At 36.0% G+C, this 16,814-nt stretch overlaps 1 protein-coding gene across 7 annotated transcripts in view; it reads right to left on the bottom strand.

Annotated features, from left to right (window-relative positions):
- Positions 1 to 13,936, bottom strand: part of LOC107607912 (binding protein) — a 31,651-nt gene extending 17,715 nt beyond the window's left edge. For 2 of the 7 annotated variants that reach the window (XM_088493011.1, XM_088493014.1), the window contains exons 1-20: positions 13,790 to 13,911; positions 13,526 to 13,605; positions 12,995 to 13,312; positions 11,368 to 11,431; positions 10,002 to 10,221; positions 9,136 to 9,312; positions 8,385 to 8,705; positions 7,256 to 7,478; positions 6,689 to 6,757; positions 5,525 to 5,986; positions 5,046 to 5,361; positions 3,911 to 4,375; positions 3,620 to 3,778; positions 3,344 to 3,493; positions 2,792 to 2,947; positions 2,546 to 2,587; positions 2,066 to 2,410; positions 1,016 to 1,189; positions 663 to 823; positions 240 to 558 (exon numbers count right to left, since the gene is read on the bottom strand). In XM_088493011.1, the coding sequence (XP_088349137.1) occupies positions 240 to 558; positions 663 to 823; positions 1,016 to 1,189; positions 2,066 to 2,410; positions 2,546 to 2,587; positions 2,792 to 2,947; positions 3,344 to 3,493; positions 3,620 to 3,778; positions 3,911 to 4,375; positions 5,046 to 5,361; positions 5,525 to 5,986; positions 6,689 to 6,757; positions 7,256 to 7,478; positions 8,385 to 8,705; positions 9,136 to 9,312; positions 10,002 to 10,221; positions 11,368 to 11,431; positions 12,995 to 13,113 (3,942 nt within the window). In that variant the 5' untranslated portion in view covers positions 13,114 to 13,312; positions 13,526 to 13,605; positions 13,790 to 13,911. Of the gene's footprint in view, positions 1 to 239; positions 559 to 662; positions 824 to 1,015; positions 1,190 to 2,065; positions 2,411 to 2,545; positions 2,588 to 2,791; positions 2,948 to 3,343; positions 3,494 to 3,619; positions 3,779 to 3,910; positions 4,376 to 5,045; positions 5,362 to 5,524; positions 5,987 to 6,688; positions 6,758 to 7,255; positions 7,479 to 8,379; positions 8,706 to 9,135; positions 9,313 to 10,001; positions 10,222 to 11,367; positions 11,432 to 12,994; positions 13,316 to 13,525; positions 13,606 to 13,789 lie in introns of those variants that run through there. The other 5 variants (XM_088493009.1, XM_088493013.1, XM_088493012.1 and 2 more) reach the window with 4 other exon arrangements.
- Between the last annotated feature and the right edge of the window lie 2,878 nt (positions 13,937 to 16,814).

Raw genomic sequence — 16,814 nt, 5'->3', positions numbered from 1 at the left:
TTACAACTAACTTAAGTATGAGAAGTTTCTTCTACCCCTTTGTACTAGCTTACTGAATAAGCTACTCAGCTATGTATACAAGCAGTGAACTGAGCTCAGACTCAGTAATGAAATAACATAATAAATATTCACTCTCAACTCCTTCTTCTCTCTTCTAACTCTTCTCTCCTCTCCCTTTCTCAAACTCTATCAACAGGCAATGTATAGAAGGAAAAAAATTAAAAAAAAAAATTAAGGACCTGAGCATTGAGTCCAAAGATGATTTTTGATGCAAGACCATCTTTTACATCAAGAATCCCACTGGGTAACTTATCACCACAAAGTGGTAAAGCTTCATTATCAAGGAATGAATACATATAACTGGGTCCCAGAGAGTAGATACTCTGAACTTGTTCAGCAGAAAGGGCGTCATTAAACAAATAAACGGGGCCAATTTGGCCAAAAAAAGGGCCCGAATCTCGGATTGATTCAAAGATGAGTGCATTGTCTTCATAGTGAGGCATCTTAATTTTTGAACCAACCGTACAACTTGTTAATGATTCACTCACTTTAGCATACCTGAATAAACAAAGCATGTAACTCAAGTCATAGTGACACAAAGGTCAATTCGTCAAACAGTATAAATTTTTAATTGATTATAGAACAATTAACATGGCATAAACCTGCATCTTTCAGATGAGACAAGATCACCATCGATATAACATCTCAACAAACTACCCCCTGAAAACGCTCTTCCAATGCTATGAGTTATGCAAAGAAAATGCCATCTACTCCTAACTAGATTAACATTCAGGTCCACACGCTGTTTCTTTAGGTTAATTGACTGCAACATAGAAAAAGAGGGGTGGGGGAGACAGATAAAGAAGAAAAAAAAAGATCAATGTTAAAATAATGTTAGCAAAACCCAAAATAGAATGAATGGAAGGTCAGACCAACTAAACCAACACAAATAAATGCATAATCAGAACCCAATCTTAGAAAATGAAGAAGCTTATCTCAAGATTTGTTTTCCTACCTCATAAGTTAGCTTCTCCCTTGCAAGCACAGCCAAGGTTCCTTTTCCACTTTCTGTAAGAAAACTGAAAAGACCCATTGTTCCATTTTTAGGGAAGTTCTCAATCCTGAGCCAGCAGGAAAAAGAAAAACCCTTATACATAGGCCACTGCAGAGGTGTTTTAAGAATGATACCCTACAAGGATTTGAAAACAATGAGATAAAGGTCCCATAGCAATAAGAATGATACAAAATTACATTTTACATTAGCGCATACAAAAGTAATTCTGCAAAAGAAAAACGCATGCAGTTGAACATCCATTTGAAAAAAGCAAATACTTCACAAATAGCATACAGCATCAATTAACAGCCAACAAAAACAGTACGTCTTAATTCCGTAAATGTCAGAATCAAAATTGAAGCTCAAAAAGAACCTTCTGTATAATTATTTTGAGTACACGTCTTCTAGTAAGATTCACAAACAACAGTAAGTCAAAGTAATTCAAAGCTACAACAAAAATGTGAATGATATAGGGTGAGTTTGGTCAAGTCTGTACCTTTCAAAAGTTGTCTATGTTTCTTGGCTTTTCAAATATTAGCAAAAGTTATAACAGTTATGTTCTGTAAAACAAAATATAAATGGCTTTCCATAAGCAATACAAGAGTTTGGTGAAATAGCTTTTAAATAATTAAAATGATTTTAATAGATATTAACGTAATAAGAAATAAGAACAAAAGAAGACAGTTATTAATATATAAAATTATAATAGATTTTTTTTTAATATTGAAAAGCACAAGGTAATTGTGAAAACTATCTTCATAATCATAGATGCTTTCAAAAATATTCATAGCCTTTAAAAGCTAAAAGTACAAGCACATAATATTTTTTAATTTACCAAACACAAAATGACATACTTTTGCTTTTGAAAAGCACAAATATCTCTCTAGTAAGCTTACCAAATTCACCCATATTTAAGTGAGATTACTCTCAGAAGCTCATTCAGATTTCATATCCCTGGTTCTATTTGTATTTGTCATAACCTTCACAAAAGAGAATAGCTTGAGTACTTACGGAATCACTTCCATCAAGATCAAAGAATGCAGTTGGCCCCTTCTCATGTAGCATTGACAAGAGACTTGTCAACAAAACAGAGCAGTATTGTCTCCTCTTCCCAACTTTCTCACTTCGCAGTAGAGCAAAGATTTTGCGGATGTCCTTGCCGGATATGCTATGCCCACCAATGGCTTCAATTAAATGAGAAATCTTAAAGATTACACTATCATTATCCTCTTGAGAAAACCAATTAAGAAGAAAATTAAGCATTCCTGCTCTGACACAAGAAGCTCTGTTGGAGATGGAATCTCTTAGCAGTTGCTGAAACATGTCTAGTCCGTAATGCTGCAAAGACTCACTGCTCTGCCCAATCACAAGACAGCAAGAAATAAAACAGATGGTATTATTTTCTCAAAATGAGATTAATCAAATACTCAAAAAGTAATCAAGAAAATTAACAATTGACGAAGAGAAGGCAACGGAAAATGAATTCCAAACCTTTTGCAGTACAGATAGATATAATATTATTACATCTTCATTCTGAAATCAAAAATGCAAAAACAGAACAATAAGTAAAATACTATCATAAAATTTCAATAAATTACAATAGTTCTAAATACATAACATGCTGCATTTTGTGCAACAAATGCCACTTTTGGAAGCCATGCTCTAGGAATAGGAATCAAAAACAAAACAATGCACATTCACCGAACAGTTTTTGGAAGCCATGCTATAGCATATCACCTTAATCTTTGGACTAGTATTGATGTCAAATTTTCCGTCAAAAAGCATATCAAGCAATTCATCTAGAAAGCTTTCACTTGAATGCCAATGGCAAAAATCTAACAGAAGACTCTGCATTGTCTGGTAACCCTTTCCGGCAAGTGCTCTAAATGCAGCCTGGAAGCAATTAAAAAATACGAAGTGAATTTCTAAGGGAGATACAATGATATAATTCAAGTGAAGGGTGAGGTGAAAAGGAAAATAAATATATAAAATCAAATTGGCAATGAGTGCAAACATTGGAAACCAAATTTTCATTATTCATCATTCATTCAATTTGAACAAAGAATATTTTATTTTAGTTTGAAAAAGATTAAGCAATTAAAACAGCAAATATGATCACATTACAGTAAAGGAAAACAAAAGAATTCACTTTTGGATTAAGAAACAGCAATTTGATGCCACTTGTGCTTGTGTCAAATAAAACAATAAAGAGAAAGACATTGATGCCAATAACTAAGGGAAACGAAACACATTAAAAAGAAAACAGAAAGAAAAAAAGAAAATCAGTACCTTTGAAGCATCATTACTTGCAAGCAGACAAGTGAGTGTTTGGAGGACATTCAAAACTAATTTCTCCCTATTTGGCTCATCAAGGTTGCTGTTAAGCAGCGATACAACATGCAAGAAGCATTCCCCGTCACGAAATAGAGCTTGATAGTACTGAAACAATACAAATCCCACCCACCCCGAAACAAACAAACAAAAAAGAAAATCAGTTAAATTGCCAGATGCATGTGAAGTCGTAAGCAAAATATAGTTGGGACAAAAATTAATGCTGGAACATACTGCTTGGTTAGCCTGTAGCAAATCTCTCATCCCACCCAACAAATCAATAGACAGATCAACAAAACTTTTTTCTCGTTCTTTTATTTGAGTGAACACTTCTAAATACTTAGAGCATAACTGTAACATTGCTTTTTTATCTTCCTCAGAGTGTGGTACAATCTGTAAAAAGGGCAGTGTTAAACATAATATAATACAAAAAATTTACATAATAGTTATGGCATGCACTATGATTCCAAAGTTGCATCCTAACACACAAAAAATCACGATATATGGATACATAAAACACAATACCTTCATTAGATCAAGTATGTGTCTAAGCACATCCTGTCTCAAACCTTCTACCCAAAACAAATCAAACAAGCAATCAACGCATGAAAAATTATGCAAGATCAAACTCCTAGTGTCTTCAACAGCTTCTGAGAACTTGGAAAAGAACTCCAGGCATAATTTCATACAATTAAACCAACTTTTTACACTCTCAGACAAATTGGATTTGTATTGGTCATGCACCAGTGATAATAATTCCATGCTACTATTCTCATTGGAGGGGTTCATGATACCAGATCTTCTAGACTCTTGTCCTTGAACACAAGCAACCTTTAGAACCCGGGAAATTGCATTCAATGTATTAAAGGAAGCAATTGTTTTTTCTGGAGAGAGCTGCAAAATGCGAACCAAACTCCTCAAAAGAACACTAGCAATTTCAGGATTATAAGCAGAATGTTCAAGTGCATCCAGCATAGCAGACATTTCAGCCTGTCATTGAACCAAATGTAGAAATGCATTAGAAAATTCCCACATACAATTTCTGATACAGAAGAGTTAGATTGAAACAATGAGAAAGAGAGAAAGAATTACACATCACAAAGAACAAAAATGCAAGCACCATAAGACTATACATCTTTACTCAAATTAAGATAATCAATAGATAGAAATCATCAAGAAAGGCACACAAGATAACAGAGTTAGAGTTTAGTTAGAATAGTGGTATCGAAATAACTGATTTCACTTTTGGAATCCCTCTCCCACAAAAGAAAGAAAAAGGCCAGCATAGTTTAGCAAAATAAAAATGGGCATTATCAAATAACAACACTGCTAGTTTTAAGTTAATGCAAATATCTGGTACAGGTGATTAAATATAACAATTAGTTTCAACAATGCAGCTGAGACTACATTGCCATTGTATATCTTTCACAAATCACTACACCTCTTGATAAAATGGTGTCATTTCCAATCTACTGATCTATATAAACCACATGAAACTTCCAGTAATCCAGTTCATGTCACAAAAGCTCTGGACACAAGCATATATTACAAAGGTGAATCTAAGAAAAGGTGATTTGAAGCTTCTACCAAACCTCATTTTCAAATGATGGAAGTAATTATTAACAGAAAGAATCTAGGAGGGGCAAATGAGAGAACCCACCATGTTGTGTGCATTTCCACTTGAAGTGGCAGCAAACTCCACAAATGAAATTATTTCTAACTGTAGATTATTGACACCACTAACTTCTGCCATGTTGCTTACACTACTTGGAGCAGACAGTATTTCAGAATCCTCATCGTTATCAAGTATCTGTCTAGCAGATTCATCAGAAACTGATTCGAAGTAAAAGAAATTTTCTGAAAAGACAAGATTCCATATTCCCTCTTCACGGAAAATTTCAAGTAAGAGAGGAGAAGAAGAGAGAATGTCTCTGAATGCATTAAGAACTGTGTTCTGTAGAATAGTGACAAAAACCCTGCAGTAAATATGAGAAAAACAATACCACATAATTAGTTCAATACATGAAAGCACCAATTCCACGACCATAATAACAGAAATAGTTCCCAAAATACTGCTTTTACAGACTGGAACTTTAAGCAGATGTACAAAGAAATTCACGGCCAATTAGTGAAATCAACCTTGAATAACTTGGCGACCCATTCTGACTTAAGCAAGCTTTGATGCAAGGAAATATTGCAAATAGAACTCTTATGACCCATTTGATTGACAGTTCACAATAGGCTGAAGAAATAGGCAATGACAACCGACTAGAACATACTTGGACTGTAAGAGATTTTGAGCCTTCAGGTACTAGAAGAAATGAACAAAGACCCCTGCTCAACCTAATAACATAATCATTCCAAAACTCAAAAAAGGAAACATGGGTTGGATGGCTAGCTGATGACGCAGCTGGATTGGGTTTAACACCATTCTCTTCCTTTTTAGTGTCAAGATCAAGCAAACCAACAGCCTGATGCAGAGGATGACCCTTCTCTTGCCCCAAATCTTGAAGCACAAAAGCTGGTGAACAAAAGCTATTTGCAAATTTATGCACCCTACCAATTTCACAAAGAAATTGCAAGTTGTTTGTATTTCCATAGCTGTTTAAATGTCAAGGTCTCAAGGTCACATAAAATTTGAGCAAGAGAATCAAGCACCAGGCAGTCTTCTTTAAGGAAAAAATAGGGCAACAACTACCCCATAAATTTGAACACATGCACGACGGATAATCATCCTATCTGCCACAGAATAAAAACTAAGGGCCCGTTTGGATAGGTTCATAAGTGACTTTTTTTAACTTTTAACTTATGTAAAGGTGTAGTATTAATGTCTGGTACAATTTTCAAAACAAAATTGCAACTTTCTAAAAAGTTATTTTGGTGCTTAAGGAAAAGTTAAAAAAAATGACTTCTCTCATAATAAAAAGCTTTTTATCACTTTTCTCTTAAAATAAGTACTTTTAGAACTAAAAAACCAAACACAAAATAACTTATTTATAAGTTACTTTTAATATAAGCATTTATTGTTTAAGCTATTTCTTCAAAAGTAACTTAATTAAGTTGTTTACCCAAACTGGACCTAAGAAAACCATGAATGAATATTAAACAGAGAAATACAGCTCAGATTAATATGCATGTAACTTCTTGGAACTTTCATATGTAATGGTGTGGATGCAATTTCTCTGCTACTTAGATTGTAGATTTTAAGTAGTATAGGGATATTTACATAAAAGGACTCATCAAAACAACTGTGCTTGCAAATTAGTAGAGCCTCAGAAATTAACATATGCGAACTAAGGATACACAGCTTCCCTCAAAACTTCCAGAGCAAGAATATGAAGCTGGAAAGTTCTCTGCAGTGGTTTATCATCCCTGCAAAACCATGACACCCATCATCACTTAATAATCCATAAAGACTCAACCTACAAGATGTGCAAAAGAACTGTGCAGATCATGTTCTGGCAACTGGCATATTTGGCTGGAAAGGAATGTGTGAGTACCTAAGGAAAAAGAGGGTTATGGGGAAAGAACCACTCATCAAATCCAACACCAAGCACACTTTGGACATCCCACATAATCCTAGATTTTTTGAAGGAAACTTCCTCATCTTTTGACAGTAATTGGAGTGGGGTTACCTTCCTAGCTTCTTTCAGGAAAAAGTTCTGCAAATGACCTTTATAGATGTGGTTTCTTTGGTAGACAAGCAAAGAGATTGACATGCAGTTTTACTTGGCCCAATCTCGTAGAACCAATGTGTTTTCCTTTTATTTCTTCTTGTGAAGATACATTACCCTCTCACTGTCCACTCCCCCCAAAAAAAAAACTACTAAACCAAAAAATAAATAAACAAACCCACTGAAGTTACATTACCTCAATCCGTCAGCCAAAACAAATTTACTGTAAACTCTAGCATAATTCGATGGAAATCCAAGACCATCAAAAAGCACTTCCAGCCCTCCAATACTTTTAAAATGATTTTGACCCCGGGGATTTAAAGCCAAGGCCAAGGAAAGGATTTTCAAGCTCAAGTACTGAAGTGAATCATCCATCCACAGCTCTTTCAAGCTGAATCTTCTGATGACACGTAATAGCTCTGTGACAAATCAAGTCTGATGAATACAATATGGACAATCATAAAAAGAAGATATAAAATAAGTCTAGATATCTAGGAGAGGTCTGTGAACATCCCATCAAATACAATCAACACGGAGCAATTAAATATCAAATTGACTTTCTCAAACTTCAAGTTGGAATAAATAGCAAATAGGTCTGTCTAACTTCTATTTTTACTCGAGAAGACTCCACCTAGACTTTTTGTATGCTTACACAATAAGAGGACACATGTGCACAAAGGCACACGTGCCCTGCCTAATCCTCATCTCTGATTTCTGATATTACAGCAGAATCAGGGACCGAATCCGTTAAAATTTATATTTTCGTTTTTACTCCCCCCCCCCCCCCTCTCTTTCTGTTTCAGGCAACAAGATTTTAATTCCTTAATCCCACTTTTTTTTCCACAAACTAGCAACCAAACGAGCCTAAGGTTTTTTCCCTAGGTGGAGGGGGGAGCCATTAACATCAAGTTAAATTACCCTTAACCATTGAGTCCTACAATTTCACCAAATTTCCAAATACTTTGTTATAAGTTAACTCCGTAACTATATAAATCTTTAATAGGTCCTTATATATAAATTCAAACTTTGGGACAAAAAAAATTATTATAGGACACCACTTACAAAACTATACAATCAACATTCCTAAAACCTATAACAACAAACAATGACCTTCGGATAATAGTTGCCAGTCACAGCCTGTTATGAATCTATGTAAAAGTAAAATAGAAAAAATTGAAATAGACCTTCTAATGTGTGTGAAAAATCCAGTGCCCTATAAATGTATTTAACCAACTTTAAAGAATTTATTTGTACCCTTCATTCATGTATAATTATTTGGAGCACATATTTTTTCCAAGTAACAAAACAATAGATTCCTACCTTACCTACTAACCAATTTAGACCACCAGCCTCCATCACAGAAACAACTGCTTTCTGTCGCCAATGTAGCCTTGCTTCAGTAGATAAATCCCTTGAACTGTTTGAAGAGCTGATTGGAGCATCAGCATGAAAAGTAATGCCTACAGGATGGCAGAACAACTCGTCTTGTTTGTCTATATTATATCCTAAATCAATGAAAATATAAATGATTGACACAACATATGTCAGAATTTGTTGGAGAAGCTTGATTTTATCTGCCACAAAGACGGACAAACTTTCATCAGCAGAAAGGGCACCACTTATGGTTTTAAGTTGTACGACTGCCCCTGTAACAATTAACAAAATGAAACCAGAGTAAAAATCAACTTCAATTGTTTTTAAAATGCATATAACGATCCATTGTAACAAAGAAAGTTAACTTTTGAAATGCAAGTGTGTAGAGTGGGAAGTAAGATAGATTTTAGAAAGTGAATCCTATTAAATTCCAGAAATTGAGTTCATATATAGACTTCTAATGGAAGTAAATCTAATTTTCGGAACCATGCCAGCTCAAAAATGCATGGCAATACAACATCCAAAGTGCAAAATAAAATACAAAATACAAACAGACAACATCATGGACTATAAAGAAACAATATGCAAAACCCAAAAATCACAAGTGGAAATATAGAAATATTTTGACATAATATCATAGAAAAGAGTTACCAAAACCATAAATTATAAGAAAAACCCTTAGACATGTGAGATGGATCATACCTTTCATTAGTGCTGTAAGTTTCTGAACCCCACCATAGTATCCAAAGACACGACAATTATATAATGAACGGGTTATAATTTTTAGTGCATCCAAAATAAAATATCCTTCAGATGTAATAAATGACTTGGTAGTGGCCCCAGATAACTCTTCTGGGGATTGCACCACGCTGGTGCTCACTGAAAAGAACAAGAGAGAACTAAAATTATTGTAAATTACTGTTAGCAGTTACAAAATCAGTAACCAAAATTACAATTTTTAAGAATTCAACATCATCATGAAATCAAGTAAATGAAATGGGACTCAATTTTGACTTGGCAAATTAAAATTAAATAGTTGTTCCCAATAGGAGAATGGGAAATAACTATAAAGCCTGTTTTCTCATTTCCATTTACTTTACATACAGACAATAAAGGCCTAATGCTTATTATTGATTATAAAATGCACTAAAGTTTAAACCCAGCCAGACTACGTCTTAATCGATGTTAGTAGTAGAATTCTCAGGGTCTGACTCAATCCAAGCTAACTTAATGGGGAATGATTCCCAAGCTGACTTAATACCCACACCCTGTGCCCACAACTAGACATCTAGATTGTAGCATAAACAGGACTAGACATGTATAAGTGGCAAAAAAATAATCTGTAGAATAAGCTCTAATATTACAGTGTATAGAGTGGATCTCCTCAACTCCACCTAAAGCAAGCCTGAGGACGAGCATTATCCAAGTTATTCAGAAAGCACTTCACTTTGGCCATATTTCTAGCAGATATAGACTTAAAAAGGAGGAAGGAGAAGGTGATGGAGAAGGAAAAGAAGAAGAAGAGGATGATGACGACAACGATGATGACACAATGATTTGCAACTTACACTCAGTGACCAATGAGCTTAGCTGAGTAATCTCATCAATTAATACTCGAATAACTTCAACGGGATGTCCAGCTGAGCAGCCAACAACCACATCATCAGCAGATTGTAAGTTCTCAACAGATGCAGACTCTACCAATATACCGGAATTTACAGGTTGCCAGTCCTTGTAGGCAACTACAAATTGCTTGATGAAAACGTGAAGCAACCTCTTTTTCTCCACCTAAAACATTAAGAAAATTATGTTATACGGGGAAGTTGCTAAATAAATAACTACTGTTGTATAGAGTAAGATAGAAACCATCATTATCAAGAAATACAGCAACCCACAACTGAGAAAGCACATATGCCTCATCTTCCTTTATTCAAAGGGATTACAAAATAAAATGAGTAAGCCTCAGAGATTAATCCTTAATAAATTTGGAATTCAGCAAATTGGTCCTCAAAGAAATAAAATTGACAAATTAGTCCATAATATTTTAAAATATCGTACATATTAGTCCATAATAAAAAAGGACAGTCCAGTGCGCAAGCATCTCTGCCATCTCATGCAGGGTCCAAAAAAGGGCCACACACAAAGGGTGTAATGTAGACGGCCTAACCTGATAATTGCATCCGTGGTGTAATGCACGAACTTTCAGTGGCAGATTTCTGACAAGCATATTTTACAGAATAAGATTCGATGTTTAGCATCTATTTGGTGTAAAGCTCATATTCTTTGTAGGGGACTTTCCCTCTCAGAGATGTTGAGAGATTGAAACCTATGCTTTATAGATAAATATTTTGTTTTGTTTTGTTTTTCTTTTGTATAGGGGAACCCTTATCCCCAATTTGTATCATCCTTCTTATCATCTTAATGAATCTCTAATTTTCTGTAGAAATAAATATGATAGAAAGATTAAACTGTCTAGAAATTGAAAAGATAACGGACTAACTTGTCTTTATATTTTGTTAGTGACTAACTTGCCTAATATTTAAAAAGATCAAGAACTAAATTGTCAATTCCTTTCTGTTAGGGACTAATTTGTCAAAACTAAAAATTGATAGCGATTAATTTGGGTGTTCACGCAAACAAAATTATTAGAAGTGGTGAGACAACAAGATTACAAAAGAAGACAGAGAATGCACAGACAAAAAACATTTTTGAGATGAAGAGAATCGACATATGAGAATCTATCATCTGTACAAGACCAAGAAATCATAGAAAATTTAAAAGAATAACCTGGATACCATACATGACTTAAATGCAAATATATATATATATATATATATATATATATATATATATATAGCTCATGAAAAGGTTGTCAAGCTTCAGAAATTTAATGTACAATAATTATAAAACTAATTAGCATAACTCCAAGCATACCTTATCATCAACTTTCTCATATCGCTCCCATAGAGTATTTACAATTGCCTCATCACCAACATCACTGGGAAAAAGTATAAAATTAAATAGAACTCAAATGAAAGCAAAATGGATGGATTACTAAGATATACGCATGCTAACATATATGCATGCTAATTAAGGTCGCAACTACGGATTATGGAAAAAACTTTTGTTTGCAGATCCTAATTAGATTAATGCTAGTGACAAGCTCTTGATGTGTAGGCTACTCCTTACTTTGTCGCCGACTATGTGTAGAATCTGCGGTTTAGATTCTGAATGGAGGTCCATCTCGTTCTATGTTGCCCTGTGTTGAATTCGCTTTGGTTCAGTATTTTGGGTATCTTTGGAGATCCATTTGGAATTGTACATGAACTTACATTAGTCTCAACTTCACTAAGTTCAGAGGTATTAGAAGTCTTACATTGTTTGAGAATATAGCAATGATAGCATTTATAAGTGCTAGGCAACCCTTAGCCCTTAAGCTAGCTTTCGGGGATGGGTTAGGCCACTCAATTCTAATAAACGGTTTTGGCTTGTGTAAAGAAGCGAAAATTATATGGAAACCCTCATTTTTTTTCTAATGCTTTGATGTCCTTGATTGGAAGCGAATTCTAGTATCTTTGAAGATTCCTTTTCCACTATTGATTTTGTTTGGAAAAGAATTACCTATTTAGCATCCATTAAGTGCACAGTTGATGTTCTATTTAAGGTTTTCTCTTGAGGGTTTAACATTCAAAGGGACTCCCCAGTATCGTTACACGGTCTATCCCTTTAGGTTAGCTATATGTGCTATATCTATATCCACTTTTGTAAATCTCTTCTCTTCTCATCTGTTGTTGTTGTGATTGCTAAGTTATGTAAAGTCATTCATTTGCCTATATCAACAGCTGAATATCTTGCAAAAGATAATTCTTGATTTTGTATTGCTACTTCTAGAACATTGTTCGAAAGTTCAGCATAGTTTGCCAAGACTGCAAGAATAACTAGGAGAAAATTGCTTGGCAACATGTTACTTATTATTTGGTTCATAGTTCATACAGTTCAAGCAGAGTGCACACATCTTTCAGGGTCTTGTTTCACCCATAAACATGCTTTGAGATAGGTTTATGCTGTTAGTATCACTAGCGCTCTGTTCAGGGTCATTCTAAGGAGTAGCTATTGTTTGAATCCAAATGGATTTGAGCAGCTTATCCTAGTTCCTTTTGTAACTTCTACTTTGTTTTCTATCGAAACCTGCGTCATGTCCTCACCACTTGGACACCCATGGCTGCTCGTCACACTCCATATTACTAATATGATATTATATTATTACTAACCGCCAGACAGTTTCTAACACAATTCAGCCTCTATGAACAGATCACTCCATTCAAAGATACATAAAACTCCATTTCCAACACTTCTAGCTAATTCTGAAAGAAAGCAACCTAGACCATTAGTTAAATACTTCAAGCACAACGATAGACATAACTTATGGAAAGCTACCAAACTTGAGTTTGTTGCATCTACAGATGAATGGCATGCATTGTACATCAGCATAATTTCTATATTCATATAGAAATGTTTCAGATTGTTAACTAATTATTATTTAGTTATATAGTGTTGTTACCTGAAGCGAATCTTTGGTCCAGGAGGAGAAAATTTTTGAGCCTGGTAACCTGAAGGTTCACCAATTTGGCCTGACGAAGTTCTTCGGATAAGGTCAGCAACACCCTTAACGATGTTCATCCTCCCTCACGGAGATCCCACTTGGCATCAAGACTTCGTGATGCAATTACAAGTTTCAACGACCATTCCCGAGTGACTAAGTTTCTAGCTCAAATAATCAAGTTGAGTTGCAAGATAACAAAAAATACACAGATGCTTAAAAACCACCAACGCCACCAGGCCCACCACTGATTAAAAATGATAAAACCGCCACCCAAACCTGCTGACAAGGTAAGAAAAGTAAAGCTTCAGGAAATTAATACAGGGGCCAATCATGTCAAATATAAAAAATCTACTTGGTCGTAGTCACCATGCCATGATCCTTCCTTCAACTTGTGTTCTAAGGAGAAACAAACTAAACACAACATGTAATATTAACTACGAACTAACTTGAGAAAATGAGTAAATGACCAAGCAATATTCTCATACTCACTTCAATACATCCCTTTCTCAGCTGAAAGAAGCTCTTCCTTCACTCATTAAACAGCTCTAACATCAATATCCCTCGAGATTCTCGAAAGTTCAAAAGAAAAAAAAAAAAAAAACTCTGAAGAGCTAGTAAATTCAAAATAGCAGATACATCTGTATCCGAATTCGACACATTTTAATTTCAATAATCCAAAATTGTGCTATTTTCGAACAACAAAAAATCACTTAATTGATAATGATCAAGATCAATAATCGATTTGAAGTGTACCTGAAAAGACGAGATGATGAAGTTCTAGGGTTTGCGATGGAGATCGGAGATAGCGATTTTTCTTTTCTTTTTTAATATATTTTTAAGATAATTCTATGAGCTTCTTTAATAGCGTCGGTAATGGAATTAGGAGAATTGTTTATCTTTATTTATTATTTATTTTGTTTTCAATATTATTCCAAGAATCAGAACTCGGACGAAATGAAGGATCCGTATAAGAGAGGAAACTAGGAAAGTGTTGAAAAGCGAACCTTGGAAAATGGTTTAATTTCATTTTTTTCCCCTAGTGGTGGGGTTGGTTTCCGTCAAAACCATAGTTGTAAGAATCGGACCGGACTGGTTGGTTCGACCAAAAAATCAGTAAATCGGTCAGATAGTCGATCCGGTTGAAGTGTCTGACCGAAGAAGGAAAAGAACCAGTAATAACCAGTTTGGACTAGACGGTTTTCATAATACTGATCAACCGACGGTTTTAAATAATCGGCCGGTTCATTTTGCTTATTTATATATAAAAAAAATCCTAAATCCCTAATCTCTCAAGCCTCACCGTCTCCCTCTCTTAATCTCCCTCTCAACTCTTGAGTCTCAACCTCACTCAGCCTTACTCTCTCAATCTCACAGTCCCAAAAGAACCACCAACCACCGCCACCGCACGGTTGCTGCCACGATCATCGGCTCCTCTGCTTCGTCTCCGTCACTGTGTCGTCGCCTTCAAAAGTCCTGTGCGTGTGTTGTGTATTGTCGTCGTCAACGCCGTTCTCTCTTCTCGTCGTTGGCTTGTCTGCGTCTGCCAGTTCCTGCACCTTCGACCTCCGTTCGCGTCGCGTCGTCAGTACCTCCGTTCGCGTCGCATCGTTTGAACCTCCGTTCGCGTCGCGTTGTCTGTACCTCCGTTCGCGTCGCGTTGTCCCTGTGGCTTCACTTCGTCCACCATGCTATGAAATATGAACCATTGACTTCCCTTGTTTTCCAGGTCAGCTTTCCCTTTTTTCTTATTCTATTGGGGCTTGAGGCATGCTTCTGATTGCTGGGGAATAAATTATTTTAGGGCTTGATGGACCTGTTGTGCAGCTGCCAAAAGATCCGACGATGAGCTTCTAATTTTCAGCACCTGGTTAGTGAAGGTTCTCTTGCTGGATCTGGGTACTCCTTGGCAATGGCGCCAAAAACTTGGTGTGTACGAACCCCACACTCTCGTACAGCAGTACCAGCAAGTGCACTGGGTCGTCCAAGTAATACCTGAGCGAGTCAAGGTCGATCCCACGAGGATTGTGGCTTGAAGCAAGCTATGGTTATCTTGCAGGTCTTAGTCAGGTAGATGAAAGAGTAGGAGATGTTGGTATGTTATTTTTAATTGCATAAAAAGTAAAGAGAATAAATAAACAGGGTAATTAGAACTCAGAAGTCGTGTAAACTGTGAAAAGAGGGATAAGAATGAGGTAAAGGATTGGAGTTGCTTTATGTAAGAACCGGCAAAACCGTTTTAATAAAATAATAATTTTTTAAGTGCCCAGAGTTAAATCATAATTTAGAAGTTTTAATTTAAAAATTTAAAGGTGAAATTTGATTTCAATAGATTTTTCTGCAAAATGTGTACTGGCGCTTAAGCTGGCAGTACCGGCTCTAGACTGTCCAATACCGTGTTTTGAGAAAAATAAGATTTTAAAAGTTAATTTATTATTTTAAAAAGACAAAAATAATTTAGAATTGAAAACCGGGCACTAATCTTAAAGGTTTTGGCCCAAAGTGGGCCAAACAGACTAAAACTGCTAACGGATTGGACCGGACCCAAACCGGACCCAAGGTCCAACATATATGTGTGTTTAATGAGTTTTAAACTCATTTTGTTGAGAAGAGAGAGAGAGAACTCGGATAGGTGATGGTGGGGGGGGGGTGAAACCCCATTGTCACTATTCACCTCCACCTTCCGGGAGCGATAACTTGAGCTACGAAACTTTGATTGACAAGCCGTTTGCGGCCACACGAAGCTCTCGACAATTTCTTCGTTTCTATCTAAGCAAACTTGGTAAGAAATCGTGTCTCAATCCCTAGTTTCCTGCCCTAACTTTATGCATTTTTGGGGTTTGGTTTTTTAGTAGATTTTGTTGTTTTGCTTGTTTAGGTGATCTCTAGTAGCGAGTAATTATTGGATTTTACCCCTAATCTCGTTGAATAAGGTAAGATTTCACTAAACCCTTGTGTTTAGTTGTTTTTGTGAACCCTAAACTTGATGTTTGTATGTTATATGATGTTAATTTGAGCTTTGGTGCTTGTTGGAGTTGGTTTGGCTTTTTGGAAGCTTGTTTGGACTCAAAGTGGTGTTTTGTGCATATTGTTTCGGCCAAGGTATGATTTCTTATATGAATGGATCTTCGCCTCCTAAAGGCGTTTCTTCTCAATCAACTCAGCCTCTCCTATCCTTGAGGTCGGATTCTAGCTTTTCGAGTTTTTCTTCCAATTTTTTTCATCGTCAAACCTCCCTTCATAAAGCTCATTCCGATTCACGTTATCATTCTAGCTCATTCTTAAGCTGCTCTAATCGACTTTGATGTCCATGAACCAATCCCATGAGCTCAGTAGGATCGCTTTCTCCCAATCCTCCCGATTGATGGACTTCTGAGCTTATTCTTCATCCTCCTTGATTTAAAAGATGTATATCTCCAGCAACACCCTTCCCCTTGTTGGGTCAGAGAGGTATGACAAGTGCGCGATCGTCGTTGTGTTGCTCTTCTTTATGGGCTTCTGAGTTAGAAGTTGTGTGTTCGTCTTCTGCTATGTCATCCGCCATTGTGCAGTATTGATTACCATGTCCCTAACAACGGTGCCAATGTTCTGAAGGTTACCTGAAACAGATGGATTTGGGCCTGAAAATGAAGTCTAGACTCCTATGAGGGATTGGTTCAAAGTCTTCTTCGATGAGGTGAAGTTGTCCGAGTTCTTTGTAAGCAAAGGCGGGGGGTGGTACCTGCAAGGACTCCGATGCTTAAGTTAGCAAGGATTTTAGGCAGGTTTTTAGTAGATTAGA

Source organism: Arachis ipaensis, chromosome B7 (assembly GCF_059453495.1).
Source record: "Arachis ipaensis isolate K30076 ecotype BB chromosome B7, ASM5945349v1, whole genome shotgun sequence".
NCBI lineage: Eukaryota > Viridiplantae > Streptophyta > Magnoliopsida > Fabales > Fabaceae > Arachis > Arachis ipaensis.
The sequence above is the reverse complement of the archived record's forward strand: the minus strand, read 5'-3'. Positions and strand labels throughout refer to the sequence as shown.